This window comes from Geotrypetes seraphini, chromosome 1, assembly GCF_902459505.1.
Source record: "Geotrypetes seraphini chromosome 1, aGeoSer1.1, whole genome shotgun sequence".
NCBI classification, from domain to species: Eukaryota; Metazoa; Chordata; class Amphibia; order Gymnophiona; family Dermophiidae; genus Geotrypetes; species Geotrypetes seraphini.
In genome coordinates, this window is record NC_047084.1 from 464,442,319 (window position 1) to 464,459,284 (window position 16,966).

At 43.1% G+C, this 16,966-nt stretch overlaps 1 protein-coding gene across 3 annotated transcripts in view; it reads left to right on the forward strand.

Annotated features, from left to right (window-relative positions):
* Positions 1-12,469, forward strand: part of LOC117363831 (NACHT, LRR and PYD domains-containing protein 3-like) — an 85,068-nt gene extending 72,599 nt beyond the window's left edge. For 2 of the 3 annotated variants that reach the window (XM_033952280.1, XM_033952458.1), the window contains 2 exons: positions 4,759-4,806; positions 11,990-12,469. In XM_033952280.1, the coding sequence (XP_033808171.1) occupies positions 4,759-4,806; positions 11,990-12,035 (94 nt within the window). In that variant the 3' untranslated portion in view covers positions 12,036-12,469. The remainder of the gene's footprint in view (positions 1-4,758; positions 4,807-11,989) is intronic. The other variant, XM_033952372.1, reaches the window with a different exon arrangement.
* The last annotated feature ends 4,497 nt before the right edge of the window (positions 12,470-16,966 follow it).

The window sequence follows — 16,966 nt, forward strand, 5'->3', positions numbered from 1 at the left end:
TGAGTGTGAGAGGGAAAGAGATGGTGAACGTGGGGAAAGGAAGAAAGAGGAGACTTGTTGGGCAGAGGAGAATTGTTGGGCATAGAGAAGGAGAGAATTGTTGGACATGGTGCTGGGAGAGGAGTGAGGTTGAGAGAGATGAGAGAGAGAAATATTGGATGTGGTGGAAAGGGAACAGTGGGACAGATGGAAAAGGTTGCAAGAGAGAGGAATGTTGGACATGGTGGTTGAGGGAATGGAGGAAAAGATGTGGCATGGTGCTGGAGAGGGGTGATAGAAGGAGAAATGTTGGGCATGGGGCTGGTGGTCAGGGGCAAAAGATGTTACACATAGTTCATGGAATAAGAGAGGGAGAAATGTTGGATGTGGCAGTAAAGGGAGTTGGAGAAATGCACCCTGGATTCCTACCTCTCTCTCTCACCCCCCTACTCTCTTTGCAGCAAAGGAGGGAATGAGAGAGAGAGAGAGAGAGAGAGAGAGAGATGGTGGACAGTGAAAGAGAGGGAGACGTTGCATATAGGGGTTGAGGAGAGAGGAAGAAATGCTGTGCAGAAGTGGGTAGGGGAAAATGAGTATGCTTTGTGTAGATTATATTGTGTGTACAGTATATGAAAAATGAATGGAAGAAATGGTATTTACAAGTACTATTATTATGGGGGGGCGGAGCCTGGGGCAGAGCTTGGGCAGGTCTGGGATGGAGCTTTGGGCCCCCCCCCAAACAAAAAAGCGTTCCACTGCCTATGCCTGCATTGAGTAGTAACAATGGTTCAATCAGCTATTAGCAGGTCAAGCTCTTTCATTGGTCAAAAACCTCTCATGTACCCCTTTCACATGGAACTCTCTTCTACCAGTTCTTGTTCTTAAGTAGGAACAAGATTATTTAAAATTTTGTATACTTTAGAAAATGTGTGCTACCCAGTGTTAGTTTGTTGCCTAGGTGGTTGCCTAATTTGTGCCCTGAGAAGTGTGAGCCCAGTACATAAACAGTTTTATTTATTGTCTGGTGAATACCAGAGCTGGCGCTGGTATTTACCAGAAAGCCAAATAAGTAGTTCACAGACTTTTAGCATAATCCACTAAAAAACTCTTCCTACTCATGGGCCGATGTAGCAAAACCTAACATGGGCGTTAGAGGCGATTAATACTGGACTACCACTGCAATATTTTACACAGGATGCTCAAAGGCTGTAGTGCGGGAAAGAACGTGTATGTCAAAGTTTAAATGTAGTCAAACATACGGGGTGGGGCCACTTGTCCTCTTTTTTGTGTGAACAAATATGGTAACTCTAGGGAAACCTGCAGAAGCTTATGGTAGTGAAGAAGGGGTTTTGCACTTGAGTGATGTTCCCGGTGGCAGAAGGAACATCCCAAAGTAATTTAAGCTCCTGCTTTGCCTGCCAAAATTGTCTTTGGTACTCTCCCACCTCTGACCTTCCATCTCACAGGGAGAGCCCCTATTTTTATTCCTGCCAAGCCTGCCACTGTTTTGCAGTTTTAAGAATTGGCTTGCCTGTAACCCTACATAGGGTTACTAGATTTTCCATTCAGAAAATCCGGACCCCTCAGACCCTCCCCACAAGCCCACCCAGTTCCACCCATCCCCGCCCCACCACACCCCAGTCCTGCCCTCAATCCCACCCTAGCCCTGCCCCAGGTACATCCCCTGCTGCCTGCTTTAGTCAGGCAGGAAGGCATCCACGCAACAATGACCTCATATGCATGCGCGTGATGTCATTGTGTTGCCCTCATGCCCAACGGCGATTGTGAGGGACATGGTGCTGGGTTTTGAAAAGCCGTCCAGAACCCCAGACATGTCCTCAAAAGGAGCACATGTCCGGAGAAATCCGTATGTCTGGTAACCCTAACCCTACAGGAGGGCACACAAAGGCACTTGTTTTTGTAACAAGGATTCAGGAGTTCCTAGGACCAGAACCAGAAATAACCAAGTTGCTGCCTGGCATTGTGTGGTGGTATCTGGAACTACCAAACTCCAGAGAAACCCAAGGGAAGGAGAAGGAATTTTATGTAAGTGGTGCAATTGCATCCAGGCTTCAGCCCTCTCTTATCTAAAGGACTGTTTATATCTAAACAGAAGGGGAACTCCATTTGCTGTTCCAGGAAAACTATATACAAGTAGCAGATCCTTTACATCTGACAGCTGGGAGTTAACAGCATTGTGGTTTTCCATCAAGGTACTACAATACAGAACTGTAACTAAAGGAACAGTTTTATACATCTGTTAAAAGTATTTTTGTGTTGGAGAGAAGGAGAAGCGGTGTAAACAGTTGGCCATATGTACTGAACTGTTTTTGAAGTTGCTTCATCAATTGAAAGCAAGAGTATAGTTGAGTTTGGTTCAAGCTTGTTGCAGATTTCCAGGTCTTGCTGCGTCTTGTCAGGTAGAAAACGACGTTTCAGCCATCCTGCAATGGCATTCTTCAAGTATGCTGTGAGGTATGCCAGCTGCGGAAACCCTTGAGAAAACAGAGTTTGGTTCAAGATAAAACCTGGCGTGTACTATTTTATTTCCAATGAGTCAACAGTCTGATGCTCAGCTTGCCTGGCCTCTCAAGTAAATTTTGATCCCAGCCTTGGTCCTCAACAAATAAATTCTTTGGGCCTGATTCTGTATAGGATGCTCGGTCTCAGCAGCCACCTAAGCAGCTTTTAAGAATCGCACATGGCGTCCTGTACAGAATCACATCTGTCCTGATGGACAGATGCCTAACTCCTCCTATAAAACCCAGTTCTCTAACCATCGTCCATGTCATAGGCACCGGTTAGAGAATCGTGTTGCCGCTGAGCTGATTGTGGCAAGGGAATCTCTTCAGAATGGCAGACCGTCCCCTTCCTAGTGCATTCTGGGATGCACTGGAAGTGGCCTAAGACTCTGATTGGCCATATCCTTAAGGCCACTCCTATGGAACCTTTTTTTTTAAATCAGCATAACATTGGCCTCTCTCCAATCTTCAGGTACTAGAGATGATTTAACACAGCATGTTGCAAACTTTTAAAGCTGTGGCACACTAATCTCGGGGCTGCGCCTGGAGGGCACCTGGAAATGCGCAGATGTTGATGTGATGATGTCATGTGCATGTGTGACATCATCACATCAACGTCCTCCAGTCGCAGCCCTGAGCCTCCAATTACTGCCAGTGGGGGTGCTGAAGAGGTGAGGAGAATGAGCAGAGGTGCTGGCAAGGAGGAGAGGCACAGGCACTGGCTGACTGACTAAAGGACATGCCTCTGTGAATCCAAGCAGGTTCTTACTACTGCTGGATTCACATGGCTGGTATGTATGATTATTCACTAAGGCCCATTTTCTGTAAACAGCGCCTTAAGTTAGGCTCTGGTAGGTGCCCTACCAGCGCCTACCTTAAGTGACAAAGCAGATTAAAAGCAATTTTAAAATTGTTTTAAAAAAATATAGGTTTTACAAAACTGGCACCTAGATTGCACTTATGGTGGTGCCTTAGACTACCTAAGGTCAAAGTAGACGTGACTAACCCCAGAAACAACCTTAGGCGTCCTCCAAAGATGCAACTCATGTCAAACATAGGTGCTGGAAATGTCGGCTTCAAAAACCTGGGCCTAAATTTCCGGTGCCTATGTTTGAGGTCGCCATGATTTACTCTGTCAAAAATGACAAAGACTAGGGGACACTCAATGAAGTTACAGGGAAATACTTTTAAAACCAATTGGAGGAAATCTTTTTTCACTCAGAGAATAGTTAAGCTCTGGAACGTGTTGCCAGAGGATGTGGTAAGAGCGGATAGCGTAGTTGGTTTTAAGAAAGGTTTGGACAAGTTCCTGGAGGAAAAGTCCATAGTCTGTTATTGAGAAAGACATGGGGGAAGCCACTGCCCTGAATCGGTAGCATGGGCTACACCTTGGGTTTTAGCCAGGTACTAGTGACCTGGATTGGGCACCGTGAGACCGGGCTACTGGGCTTGATGGACCTTTGGTCTGACCCAGTAAGGCTATTCTTATGTACTTAAATGGCACCACTGCATGATTGATATGAGATCGGTGGCCATTTTTAGGCAGCCACTGATACCAATACCATTTGTAGAATCCGATACAGTGGTTGTGAGGGTGAGAGGCACCCGGGGCGGTGGTGTCCCCCCTCCCTCTCGTCTCCATCCCCCCTGCTCCTTCCTAGCTTCCCCCCTGCTTCCCCTTTAGCCCCCTTCCCTTCCCCCATACCTCTAGTTGTTCACCGCTGTGAGCAACAAGAACTTCAACATGCTCCTTGTGACCCCGTCGTCTCTCCCGCTGATGTCACTTCTTAAAGTCGTTGCTTGTGGTGGTGAACAACTAGAGCTAAGGGGGAAGGAGGGCGGGTGCATGGCGAGGAGGAGGAGTACCAGCGCCCCCACCAACATGGCACCTGGGGCGGAACATCCCTCCCCCCCATCCTCCCTTACTAGGCCACTGATCCGACCCAAAGGGCTTCTTTTACAAAGCTGTGGTAGAGGTTTCTACTGCGGGACGGTGAGGAAAATTCTCTAATGCTCATCGGAATTCTATGAGCATCGGAACATTTACCTTGCTGACCTGCGCTACAAACCTCTATCACGGCTTTGTAAAAGCTGGCGTAAATATGTAATTTTTAACTGATTTATATTATAACTGCTAATTTTAATTATTTTGTTTTATTGCATTATTTACTGTATCTATTTTTTATTCTATGGAGATATATAAATACTAATTGTTATTATTAATCACATTTTAAGTCTGGATATCTTCTCTCTTCAGCCTTCTAGATAACCAAATTCCTAAACTGACCCTGAGAAATTATTCCATGTAAGTTTGCCTATATAGTGCAATTATGTGACCATAGAGAAGTATTTGGTGGGACATTTAAGTTCAAGGAGGTGAGGCAGAAAGCACATCTCCAAACCAAACCTCAAGCATGCCCACGTTTTAAATGTCAAAATAAAATGGAAATGATTTTGATCATTATCAAATAAATTCCAGCCTCTGGCTTTTTTTGGGTTGTGAAGTCAAAGTCTTAAACCCTTGTAGTAATCTATTTGGGCCTGTCTTTCTATCACCACAGTTGGTGCAGCCTCACATTAATGGTTTATGTTTATGTGTATTGAAAGCTTCGATACCGCTACTGATGACTGCGTGTGTTAGTTCAGAACGGTTTACATGAGCTTCTGTAAAGTGTTACAATAAAGATTTAGAGTGTTTCTGTGATGGTTTTCAATACTACACTCACTTTTGGTTTTGGTGTGGTGCATTTAGACATCATGGTCTAGTGAATTTACATATCTTTTACATTTGTATGTGTGTTATCCTTTTAGCCCAATGTGCTGTACTTTGTTGTTTCATGTGAGCTGCCTTTTGTTTATTGCTAATAAACCTAAATTATAACAGCAAGAGTTGGAGAATGATGGGGCATGGAAAGCTCTTATTCCGAGTCATCGATGTCAGAATTCTATGGGCCTGGTCAATTTCAAGCAGCAGGTCAAATTGCAAGTTCAGTATTTTCGGTATGAATGTTTGCAGAAAAAGAGTGGTATTTGTACTTTCAGAATGTTCCGGAATCCCAATTATTCTAACATTATTCCTCCTCATTCTGTTTGATATGTCTTCTAGCTCGGATTTTAGTAAGTCAATAGAATGTAGAGCTTGATTTGTGGCCACGTGCTGTTCATCGTGAGCCGTGACTCATTCCTCCAGGAGCTCCAGTCTAGCGTTGAATTGAAGAAGCTGAGTAGACATAGTTGAAGTATCTGATTTGATTTCTGCTGTAGTTTTTAGATTTTGTTTCATCAGTTTTATAAGGAGCTTCATGTCTTCTGCAAGCGAGGTGGTGTCAAAGAAATCCAGAGGTAAGGGTGTTCAAGAGGCCTTCTCTGGCGTTGCGGGTTCTGGTTTAGATCTTTTTGAAGCCGAAGAGGGAGCAGTCAAGAGGTCTCCCTTGGAGAATTTAGAAGCAATCAGTAGGATAGAACTTTATGATGAACTTCATGTATCAGCAAATAAAGAAAATGGGTTGATTTCATTGTAAATCTGCAATGCCAACGAGAGCAAATGCCTTACACGTCCATACACTGTGTGGTCAGGTGACTTCCCCCCTACTGTAGTCTAGTAAAGTATTGACAGTATTATTGATAGGATGAATATCCTGTAATGTTGGTGAAAGAAATAGGTCTAATCTTTTTCAGCTTTTGAATAGTGGCATATGATTTCCAGACTGTGTTGTTGATGTGGTTTTCAAAAGTCAATGAGTTGTATAGGGTGACTCCCAGGCAATGTTCCCTCTAATTTTTCATAGGCTGTGTGTGCAAAAAATTTAATCTGTGTGCATTTTAAAGAAAAACTAAATTTGTGTGCGCTATAAAAATGATTGCCAGAGGGCCCGGAGTTCAGTTATGGGCAGGTCTGAATTAACAAAAACACAATGTAATTTTAGTTACACTTTATGTTAGTTACACTTTATGTAACATAAAGTCTCATTTCAATAAACATAAATTATGTTTCATTGAAATGTTTCATTGAGCGCTACCTATAAATAAGGCATCATTGTACTTTATACTTAAAATTTAGAAAATAACAGCAATTTAGTTTTCAAAGTTTTTCCCTGCGATCTTTCATATTTATCCAGTCCAAATAAATTCTGTCAAGATCTGTTGAGCCTCCATCTTGAAGGTGACTCTTAACACGCATCAGCATTTCCAAATGCTCTAAATGTAAACGATTCCTTTGTTTAGTCTTAAAATTGTTCATTAGACTAAAACCATGCTCACAATTTGAACTAGATGCTAAGAATGTGGCACCAATGTCCATCAATTTTGCTAAATCTGCAAATTGATCATTCTAACATGCAAATTTCGTCATATCTGGAAAGCTATTTATCAGATTGCTTTTGATTTTTTCTGCAACAAGGAATTTAAAGTCGTTGTATTGCTGAATAATAACACTTTCCTCCAGAAGAAATTGTTTATACTTTAAACAAAGAGATCTGATATGTCCATTTCCGAAGTCAAAGTCGCATTGTGTATTGTTGTACAGTCAAAAGCAGACCATTCACAACTTTATTTTCAGGAAATCTTTCACCCAGATGCAAACATAGGATGTTGATGAAGGTTAATATGGAATTAGTAACCACTGAAACTTTTTCTCCAGACCTCATCCTGTTGTTAAGAAGACTGTTGACTTTATCACTCCACTTAACCTTGTCGCCTAAGTATTGCATTCGAAGTTTGTTCAATTTACCCTGTGCAAGATGATAAGCTTCCAATGGTGTCAAACCACGTTTTTGAAATGCCATGGTTAAGGAAGCCAGTTCTGATAAGACATCATTCAAAACTTCAAGTGTAATATGAAATTGTTCACTGTTCAGCTTCTTATAGCAGTACTTTGCAATAGGATCATTATCATTGTCTTCTTCAAAATATTTTAACAGGGGATCATAATTTCGAATAATTGCTTTAAGTGCAAAGTGTCTAGATAACCAGTGCACTTCATTCAGAGGTCTGAAAGCAATTGATTCACATTCAGATGCATCTGCTATTTCTTGAAATTTGCATCGTTTAGTAAAAGACCGACAGAACACCGTGTACACAGTTCTCTTTACAGTTTCTACTTCTTTCATCAATTTTACTTCTTTCCATGAATCAGAAAGTCCCAAATCTTCCCAATGTGCTGCACTAAATGTGGAATGTCTTTTCTCAGCTGTGCTGCAACACCATCTATTTTGCCCAGCATAACAGAGGCACCATCAGAGGTGAACATAACCATTTTATTCAGGTCAAGTTCATGTTTCCTATAGAATTCCCTAATTGATGTTACTATTGATGTAGCATCACATGCTTCCAACTGTAGCATCCCACCAAATGATGTCCTATACTCATTTGAATTGACTGGCCGATACTTAAAGTAGAGTATTAAGTACTTGTTGACAGAAATGTCTGTGCTTTCATCAACAGTTAACGTATGATATGTTGCTAATTTAATGTCTGCCATACGATCATCTTGCACGATGCCATTGATAATTCCAAGAAATTCAAACGCATAGTTTTTGCTTCTCCAGCTATCAGATATACTAACTCATTGTGCTCATTGATATCTTGAACAGAGAGCATTGAGATATTCATCTTAATGGCCAGCACAACACTGTCGACAAGAATCTTAATTTCATCAGGACTGGAATGCTTCCGTTTATTGCTAATTTGCCTGTTTTCTTTTTTGGTTAGGCTTTCAAGCAGCATGTTAATCAGTCCCCCTCTTAAATTTGTATTTTTACTTCTGAGCTTCCTAATACTGTTGGTATGAGATTTACTTGATAGATGGCATTTCAGAAAGTCCAGTTTCCAAACATCATCCCATATTTTTCCAGTAGAGAATTTTCCAGTTGCTTTGGCATCTTGACAATAACAACATACAACTCCATTGTCTTCGTCATAGGTAAATATTTCACACAGTCGAATACGCATTGTATTTCGAGATTCCGGTGTCTCCGTTTCAACAGTTTCTTCAAGCCATTCAGACCTAAAAGCTGTTGCAGCTCTCATGCGTTTTACACTTTTCACCATTCGCGGTTTAGCCAATTTAAGAGTTATATCTGGTTGCAATTTAATAAACGAATACAGTTATACAACCGCAGTACCATGCTGCACACTACGATTCCACGAAATAAACAATATGGCGGAACTTCAGGAAGTCAAAGAATCGGAAGTGTTTCATATCCTATGGACCATAGGCTATGGCCCTATGGGGCACGTGATGTGTCAAGTTCAGCTGCCAAAGATAACAGAATCATGTGAATGACTTAAAATTTATATTATAGCGCTTCAATGAATGTGACAAATGGGAAATCAGAACAGCTGGTCTTCTGCAACATTTCATTTTAGCAGTAAAAATCATTTTAGGCAAAAATTTATTTTTTTGTGCGCGCTATTTTAATTTGTGTGTGCGGGTTCGGCAAGTTGTGTGAGCGCACACAAGCTCACAGCTTAGAGGGAACATTGCTCCCAGGGTTATTGGTAACAGTAATTGGTGTTTCTTAAGACTTTCTTATTTGATGGGTTTCAATGTTCTGTGTATGCCTTTGTTTTGCTTTTTATGCCTTGGTTTCTTCATGTACAAAGTAATTACTTCTACTGTATATTATACATTGCATTACTGTCATTGTTTGGCAAGCAATTTTGTGTTTTCTGTTATTTGATCTTAGACCAGAATCTCAAAAACACCATACCAGTTATAATATCAGATCTTAGGTAACTAAGTGTAATCCCAGTAAGCTTTTGATGGCCATCAGCCATAAGCTTGTGAGAAGTAACCTGTGAATAGATTAGAGCAGGGGTCTCAAAGTCCCTCCTTGAGGGCCGCAATCCAGTCGGGTTTTCAGGATTTCCCCAATGAATATGCATGAGGTCTATGTGCATGCACTGCTTTCAATGCATATTCATTGGGGAAATCCTGAAAACCCAACTGGATTGCGGCCCTCAAGGAGGACTTTGAAATCCCTGTTCTAATGGAATTGTGATAACTAGGGGGAGGTTTGCATAAAATGATTCACATTTTGCATCATAATTCAGTTTGTCCTTCTTGGTCCACACAAAGGGACTCACCTGGACATTGGCCTTTTTAAAGAGCTGAGAGTTGACTTCGGCGTCAGGTGGGCAAGGGTTGTACCAGCATGACAGATCGTGGCTTCTTCCTTATCCTGCTGGATCTGTGCTGATGAGAGGAAGGAGTCCTCTGGGCATCTGCCCTTTAAAGGGCTGAGAGTCGGCGTCGGCCTTGAGTGGACGGGGCTTGCCTGTGCATGTGGGGAACTCCAGTGGGGTAAGGAAGGGATGGATTGTGGCTTCCGCTTTATCCTGATGGATCTGTGCCACAGTATATCACCTAGGGATCTGGTCACAGGCATTGAATTTTTGGGGTAAAGTTCATCACCACAGACTTAGCCGGCCAAACTGATATTCAGCAGATTAGTTGACTTGGGGGTGGTAGGAGTACCTACTCCAGTCATTCTAAAATTTGCCCTGGTGACCCCTCAGTCACACACAGACTTTTGGCACCCAAATCATTACCAGGTTTATCTTTATTATCTTTTATTTTATTTTAAATACTTTAATATTTTTTTAATAACATTCTTTTCCATAAATTATTTTAAAGTTAATACTCATCTTTTGTATCAACCCCTGTGCTCTGGCATTTCTCTTCTCCTTTCCTTCCCACTCAACCCCATGGCCTGGCATCTCTCTCCTTTCCTTCTATCTCTCCCTCCCCCTCCATGCTTTGGCATCTCCTCACCTTCCTTTCCCTCTGGACTGGCATCTGTCTTCTTAGTTTCCATTCTCTCTCCCCATGCCCTGGCATCTTTCTGCTCTCCTTCTATCCATCCATCCCCCTCCATCATCTGGCATTTTCTCTCCTTCCTTTCTTTCTCTCCCTCCCTCCTTCCATGCCACTGGTCTGGCATCTGTTTCCTTCCCTTCCCCCCTCCCATGGTTTTGGCATCTTTCTTCTCCTCTCCCTTCCCAGATCTTCCTTCTCCCTCCTTCCCTCTCTCTCCCCAATTGGGTGCAGCAGAATTTCCCCCCTGACTGCCTGGTGAGGTGAGGTCAGCTTCCCTTCCTTCCACTCCCTCGCTGCCCTCTTGCCCACCGCCCGCAAGTGAACTGAACCTAGGCTGCAGGGCTCTAACACTGCATGCGCTGGCTTCCCTTCTCCTCCGATACAGGAAGTTACATCATTCCTGTTTCGGATGAGAAGGGAAGCCAGTGCATGCAGTGTTAGAGCACCCCCTCTCGCTGCCACCGCTGCAGCTTGGGTTCAGTTCGCTCTAACACTGCGCTCGACAGCTTCCCTTCTCATCCGAAACAAGAATGATGTAACTTCCTGTTTCGGACAAGAAGGGAAGCTGGCGCGTGCAGTTTTAGAGCCCCATGGCCTGGATTCAGTTCGCTTACGGGCGGTGGGCAAGAGGGCAGCAAGGGAGTGGAAGAGAGGGAATCTGACCTCACTAGGTAGTCGGGGGCCTCCTGCCCTGTTTACTTCCCCCATAACACCGGCCCTGGGACCCCCCCTAATATTTTCGGGCCCGAGGCACGTGCTGACTTGTCCTACCTTTTAATCCAGCCCTGCCTGCAGAATACAATTGCCTGGCAGGAACATATGACACAGTGCAGTTCTGCAAGTATACAGGTGCAAATTGATTTAAACTCAAATACCCCATCAGTAGCAATTTGTACCTTACCCAATATTCCACTGTCAGCCAATACATCGAAATAAAATGTGCAGTTACATGCTCAAATCTATGGATCCTGTAGTATATCCTGTATTATATCCAAAGTAAAATTAAACACAGAAGTAAAAATACTTGCACACAAAAATGTGACACAGAGCTTTTCCACGTTCTTATTACAATGGCCTATTTAAAAATGTCGATACAGCCTTAACCAAGTTATCTCTAGCAACACTGATCCTCACCTGGTTTCACCTGCAATGCATAAAACACCGATCTAGAGGACTCGGAGTTGTTTGATTATCTGAGCATTGACTCACTTTGAGTTTTGACCGCTAAAATCTGAAATGCGACCACCTGGCTATTATTGTCATCAATTTTACTTCCCGTTGCTCCTCTGAGGCCTGGTCCCAGGACATCTCAGCACATAAACAAAAGACTAGCCCAAAACACACGAGAGTCCTATGTTCCCTCTAAACAGAGTGTGTGAGCAATCGCTCATATATTTTATATGGTCGTTACATGGTTGCTCACAAAAATGCTGCCCTGACCTAATTTTCAAACAAAATTAAACTATAAAAGAATAATTAAATGAAACAAAATCAATTACCATATATGTGATTTTTTTTTGTGTGCTTTATACAGAAATACATTGCTAATACTGTGATTGAAAATTGTTGTGTTTTAGAACTTGCTACTCACACGAAAAAAAATTTACATGCACCTAGCCAAACCTTAGAGGGAGCATTGCTTATGACTCTCTCTCAATTTAATCTGCAGGTTTTACAGTGGGAAAAATAAAAAAAAAATTGGCAGTAAACCCTGACCCTTAGCATTGCAGCCACATGAATCACGTCAAGGTGCTGAAGATCTTCTCCAGGGATATGGAGCCCGGTGAAAGCCTCCAAGCATCAAACCCACCAGATCTTGTTCACTGTAGACTGAGATACTTTTTAATGGGCCAGTGGAAGAATTTCTAATGTCTACCAGTTTTCCAGACCCAGAAATGCAGGAGCATTAAAGTCATCACTTTGTATTCATCACTGCTCTGAGCAGATGGATACAAATTGCAAAATATTTTGATGTGAATTTTGAAACAGGAGAAAAAATATAATGTATAAATAAATTTTTGATTGCTGCTGCTGTGTATAATAAAGTCATTTTCTTTATGAATTTGCTGCATAGTACCCAGTTCTGGGAGAGGGAGAGAAGGGAAACAGGGCTGGATTAAGAATGCCCATTTGCTTCTCTCTGATGCATTTTGCTAGCTAGTAGGGCTACCAGATGTCCGGAATTATCCGGACATGTCCTCTTTTTAGAGTACTGTCCAGGTGTCCAGAAGAATTTTGCAAACTCAGCACTTTGTCTGGGTCTTGCACAATCCCGGCTCTGCCAGATCTCGGGGCCACATCTGGAGGGCCTCTGAGCATGCGCGGATGTGGCACGATGACATCACAGGCATGTGTGTCATCGCATCACATCCACACACGCTTAGAGGCCTTCCTGACACAACCCTGAGCTCCAGGAAGAAGAGGAGATGAGGTTTGTGTAGGGACGGGGCTGGGGTAGAACAGGGTGAAGTTGGGGCAGAATGGGCGGGGCCACATATCCTCTTTATTCCCATCAAAAATATGGGAACCCTATTAGCTAGAATGTTGATTTCCCAGGGCAAAGTTTTCAAGTCTAAGCAATGCACTAGGTGGAGAAGATAACAGATATAAGGGCCGATATTTATTTATTTAGTTAGTTTTACACTTCTCCCTCCATATTCGTGGGGATTAACAGACCCGTGAATAATTTTTCCATATGTTATTTGCGGTTTTCTATTAAAAACCCTCGCGAATATGGTGAAACCGCGAATAACAAAAAAGACAACATTCGTGATTTCATTTGAAAACATTTACAATATTTATTGCAGTTTTTGAAAAACACAGGGCTCCTTTTATCAAGCCGTGCTAGCGGGGTTAGCGCGCGCGACTTTTCATCACGCGCTAACCCCCGCGGCCGGCTAAAAATCTAACGCCTGCTCAATGCAGGCGTTAGCAGCTAGCACGGCAGGCAGTTTAACGTGCGGTATTATGCGCGTTAAACCCCTAACGCAGCTTGATAAAAGGACCCTACAGTGTTGTACATTAAGCATGGGTTATACAATATAGAGTACAGTACTTATCTCTTACTCGGTGTCTCAGTCAGTGTCTTCCTCTTCATCGTCCAGTACATGTACTGCATGCAATGCAGGAGGAGGAGAAAAAGAGGATAAGTGAGCACCAGGTGCCTCCTCAGGCAGTGGAAGTGGATTTTCAGTATGTGGGACAGGTGTGGAAGGAAGACGACGTGACAAAGGGGATGCCTCCTCATGGGTGGAAGAGGTGGATGGAGAGGCAGTGACTCTAGGTATCTTTTGGAAATACATTGTGATTCCCGTCTGGCTCTTCTGCTTCTTAATTTCTTTAGATATATTTGTGTATGTAGAAATCGCTGCTTCTGTTAACTCCTTCACCTTTAACGCACATACTATGGATGGGTTGATGTCATAGAAAAAGTCTATCGCACCATTGAACCTGCGTATGCCCTCTGCAATATTATCCACTGTAAACTTGTCTTCTAACACTTCTTCTTCTACTCCTTCCTCCTCTTCATCTGGTATTGCTCCTTCAGGAGCAGTCAGGTCAATTAGATCATCTTCCGTTAGTTCTTTTGTTCTGGTGTCTATTAATTCTTGAATATCCTCCATATCCATATCTTCAAACCCTTCCCCACCCACCTGCTTTGCCAAATCCATGATGTCTTCCATAATTTCTTGGACAGGCTCTTCAGGCCAAAGATTCTTCCAGCACAAGTTCACTGTCTCTGGTTTGACAGCTTTCACTGTCTTTCAATAATATTGATGGCATCAGCAATAGTGAAGTCCTTCCACTTTTTCATGATGTTCTCCACATTAGTGCCTTCGTCCAACGCATGGACAATCCTCTCCAATGAATACCTTGTGTATTGTGCCTTGAATGTCCTAATTACCCCCCTGGTCGAGAGGCTGGATGATAGATGTTGTGTTGGGGGGCATGTAGACAATCTGAACACCCTCAATGTGGAACTCATGTGGGTCTGGATGTCCAGGGGCATTGTCCAATATTAACAGAACCTTGAATTCCATTCCTTTATTGGCCAGGCATTTTCTTACTTCAGGCACAAAACACTGATAAAACCACTGTTGCTCATCCAGTAAACAGGCAGCTGGAACTTATCTTTTCCCTTCAAGGTTCGGAGGTTTGCGGCTTTATAATTCAGTGTTGGCTTTATCATATGGCCTACTGCATTTGCACAAAGCAGCACGGTTACTCTATCCCTTGCAGCCTTGAAATCTGGTGTTCGCTTATCCTCTTTGCGAATGAAAGTCCTCTGTGGCATTTTCTTTCAAAATAGAGCAGTTTCATCGGCACTGAACACTTGCTCAGGTGCAAGCTGGGAATCAGCGATTTTCTCTGTAAACGCTGTGCAAGCTGGACGATTTTCTCTGGGTGGGAATCAGTGCTTGGAAAAACGCGCCAAAATTTTTCTCTGCAACCATGGATGACGTAATTTGGGGGGAGGAACCAGAAATCTAAAAACCACGAATAATCGAAATTGCAAATGCAAAAACCACGAATACGGAGGGAGAAATGTATACCGGCACCGCAGAAAGCTCAAAACGGGTTACAAGGTAACATACACAGCATCAAACATACCTGGGGGATTACATAGCATCAACAAGGAGGGCAGATAAAGTTAATATACTGGGGGGAACAGAACATGTAGGAGGAGATATCAACTAGAGAGTTAACAAATATAGCCTGGTACCTACTGGAGGAGTTACTGACTTGGGAGTTAAATGGATATCTGGGTTGCAAATATCAACGTAGAGTGAGGAAATGGAGAGGAGAGACCAAAGTACAGTTTGCACAACAATTAGCATGGATTGACAACTAAACAGTCCCGCGGTCTGTACGCGATCTTGCACACTGGGCAGGAAGAGAGGCTCCGGTGCCGACAGCTGACTTGAAACTTCCTCCTGCCTTCGCGTATCTGCTGGGACTCATTACCTCCTTTCTCTAGCCTGCCGCTGCTGGTCCGGGGGTGCGGAGACAAGACGAAGGCAGGAGTCCCGGCAGATACGCGAAGGCAGGAGTCCCGGCAAATGCCAATTCCAGACTTCGTTCCTTTCATCTAGCTGCCCCCTATGCCTGGAATAAATGACCCGAGTTTGTTTGCCAAGCCCCTTCCCTTCCCTTGTTTAAAAGCAGACTGAAAACCCACCTTTTGATACAGCCTTCAATCCATAACCCTACTCCTCTCTGCCCACCAACCTAGCCAGCAGATTAACCGTTCCCCTTAACTATATCCATGACATCCTGTTTGTCGTGCCTATTTAGATTGTAAGCTCTTTCAAGCAGGGACTGTCTTCTTTGTGACTCTGTACAGCACTGCATACGTCTGGTAGTGCTATAGAAATAATTAATAGTAATATTTGTCAACAGCTTCTGCTGAATAGTGGCTTCAACTTGCCCTCCCCCCAACGAATATGTGTTAAAATGTTGCCTAATACTGATCCAGGCAAGAAGTGGTTTCAAAAGCAAAGTTAAAAAAAGGTACATTCTGTGGGGATCAGTTGAAAGACAGTTCTTAGCAAAATAGAACATTTACTTTTTAATACAGGAACAGTGAAAAGCTTTAACATCAGAAGGGCTTATCAATAGCATGCTGATCAAAAACGTCAGTGAAAAGCAGTGCGGTCAATAGAAAGAGGCAGAATCACAGAAATATATTGAGAAAGAACTTTTCACCAAAGTATGAGGAATGCGGTTTCTCAATGCAATTTCCAGCCTAGGGCTCTTCCTTCCGAAAGATCAAAAGAGCGTGTGCTGCTTCCCCTTTCTTACCAGGGTAATCTGAGTTTCTACTGCTTGCCTGCTAGAGAAATTAACCCATTTTGCTTCGTAGTTAAATTACTTGTGCACAAATACTGTCAGTGGCCTAGCCACGGGAGGGGGATGGGGTGCCTCGGGGCCTGCCCCTCCCCAGTAGGGCAAAGAACCCCTCCATACACTATCACAGCCAGTACACGGCTGATGGGCGTGCTCAAGCCCTGCCACCCAAATCATTTCCCTGCCATAGCCCAGTCCACAGATGCGTGAGCAGCAGGAAGCCAGCAAAGTGCTCTGCTGGCTGATGTGTCACTTTTCACATACTCAGTTCTCATATTTTGTAATCACAAAATAGAAAATAAAATTATTTTTTTCTACTTTTTATTTTCTGGTCATTTTATTTTTCAAGTCATGTTGGTCCTAGGCTCTGGCTTCTGTTCCCCTCTGTCTTCTCTTAACTCATTCACCAGGGTTTCCTCATTTGACATTTCTTCTTCTCTGTGCTCACCATCCATCTTTGTGTATCTATTTTTCCCTTCTCTGTGTCTCATCCAACATCTCACCTGTATCCTTCTCGCTGTATTTGTCATCACTACTCTAAGTCCCGCATTACTCATCTCCCTTCTGTGTTCCTATTCTCTCCTGTATCTAGCACTTTCCCTCTGTATCCCTTGCCTATCTTTGTCCATGTACCATTCCCATGCAGCATCTCCCTTTGTGTCCCTGACCTTATTCTCCTCTCCATGCCCATTATTTCCTCTCTGCTTCTGATACCTCCCTATGTCTCTCCCTGCACCATACAGACATGTTTACATATTTAGGACAATTTCTAAAAGCTATTTATCCAGGTAAATGGGCT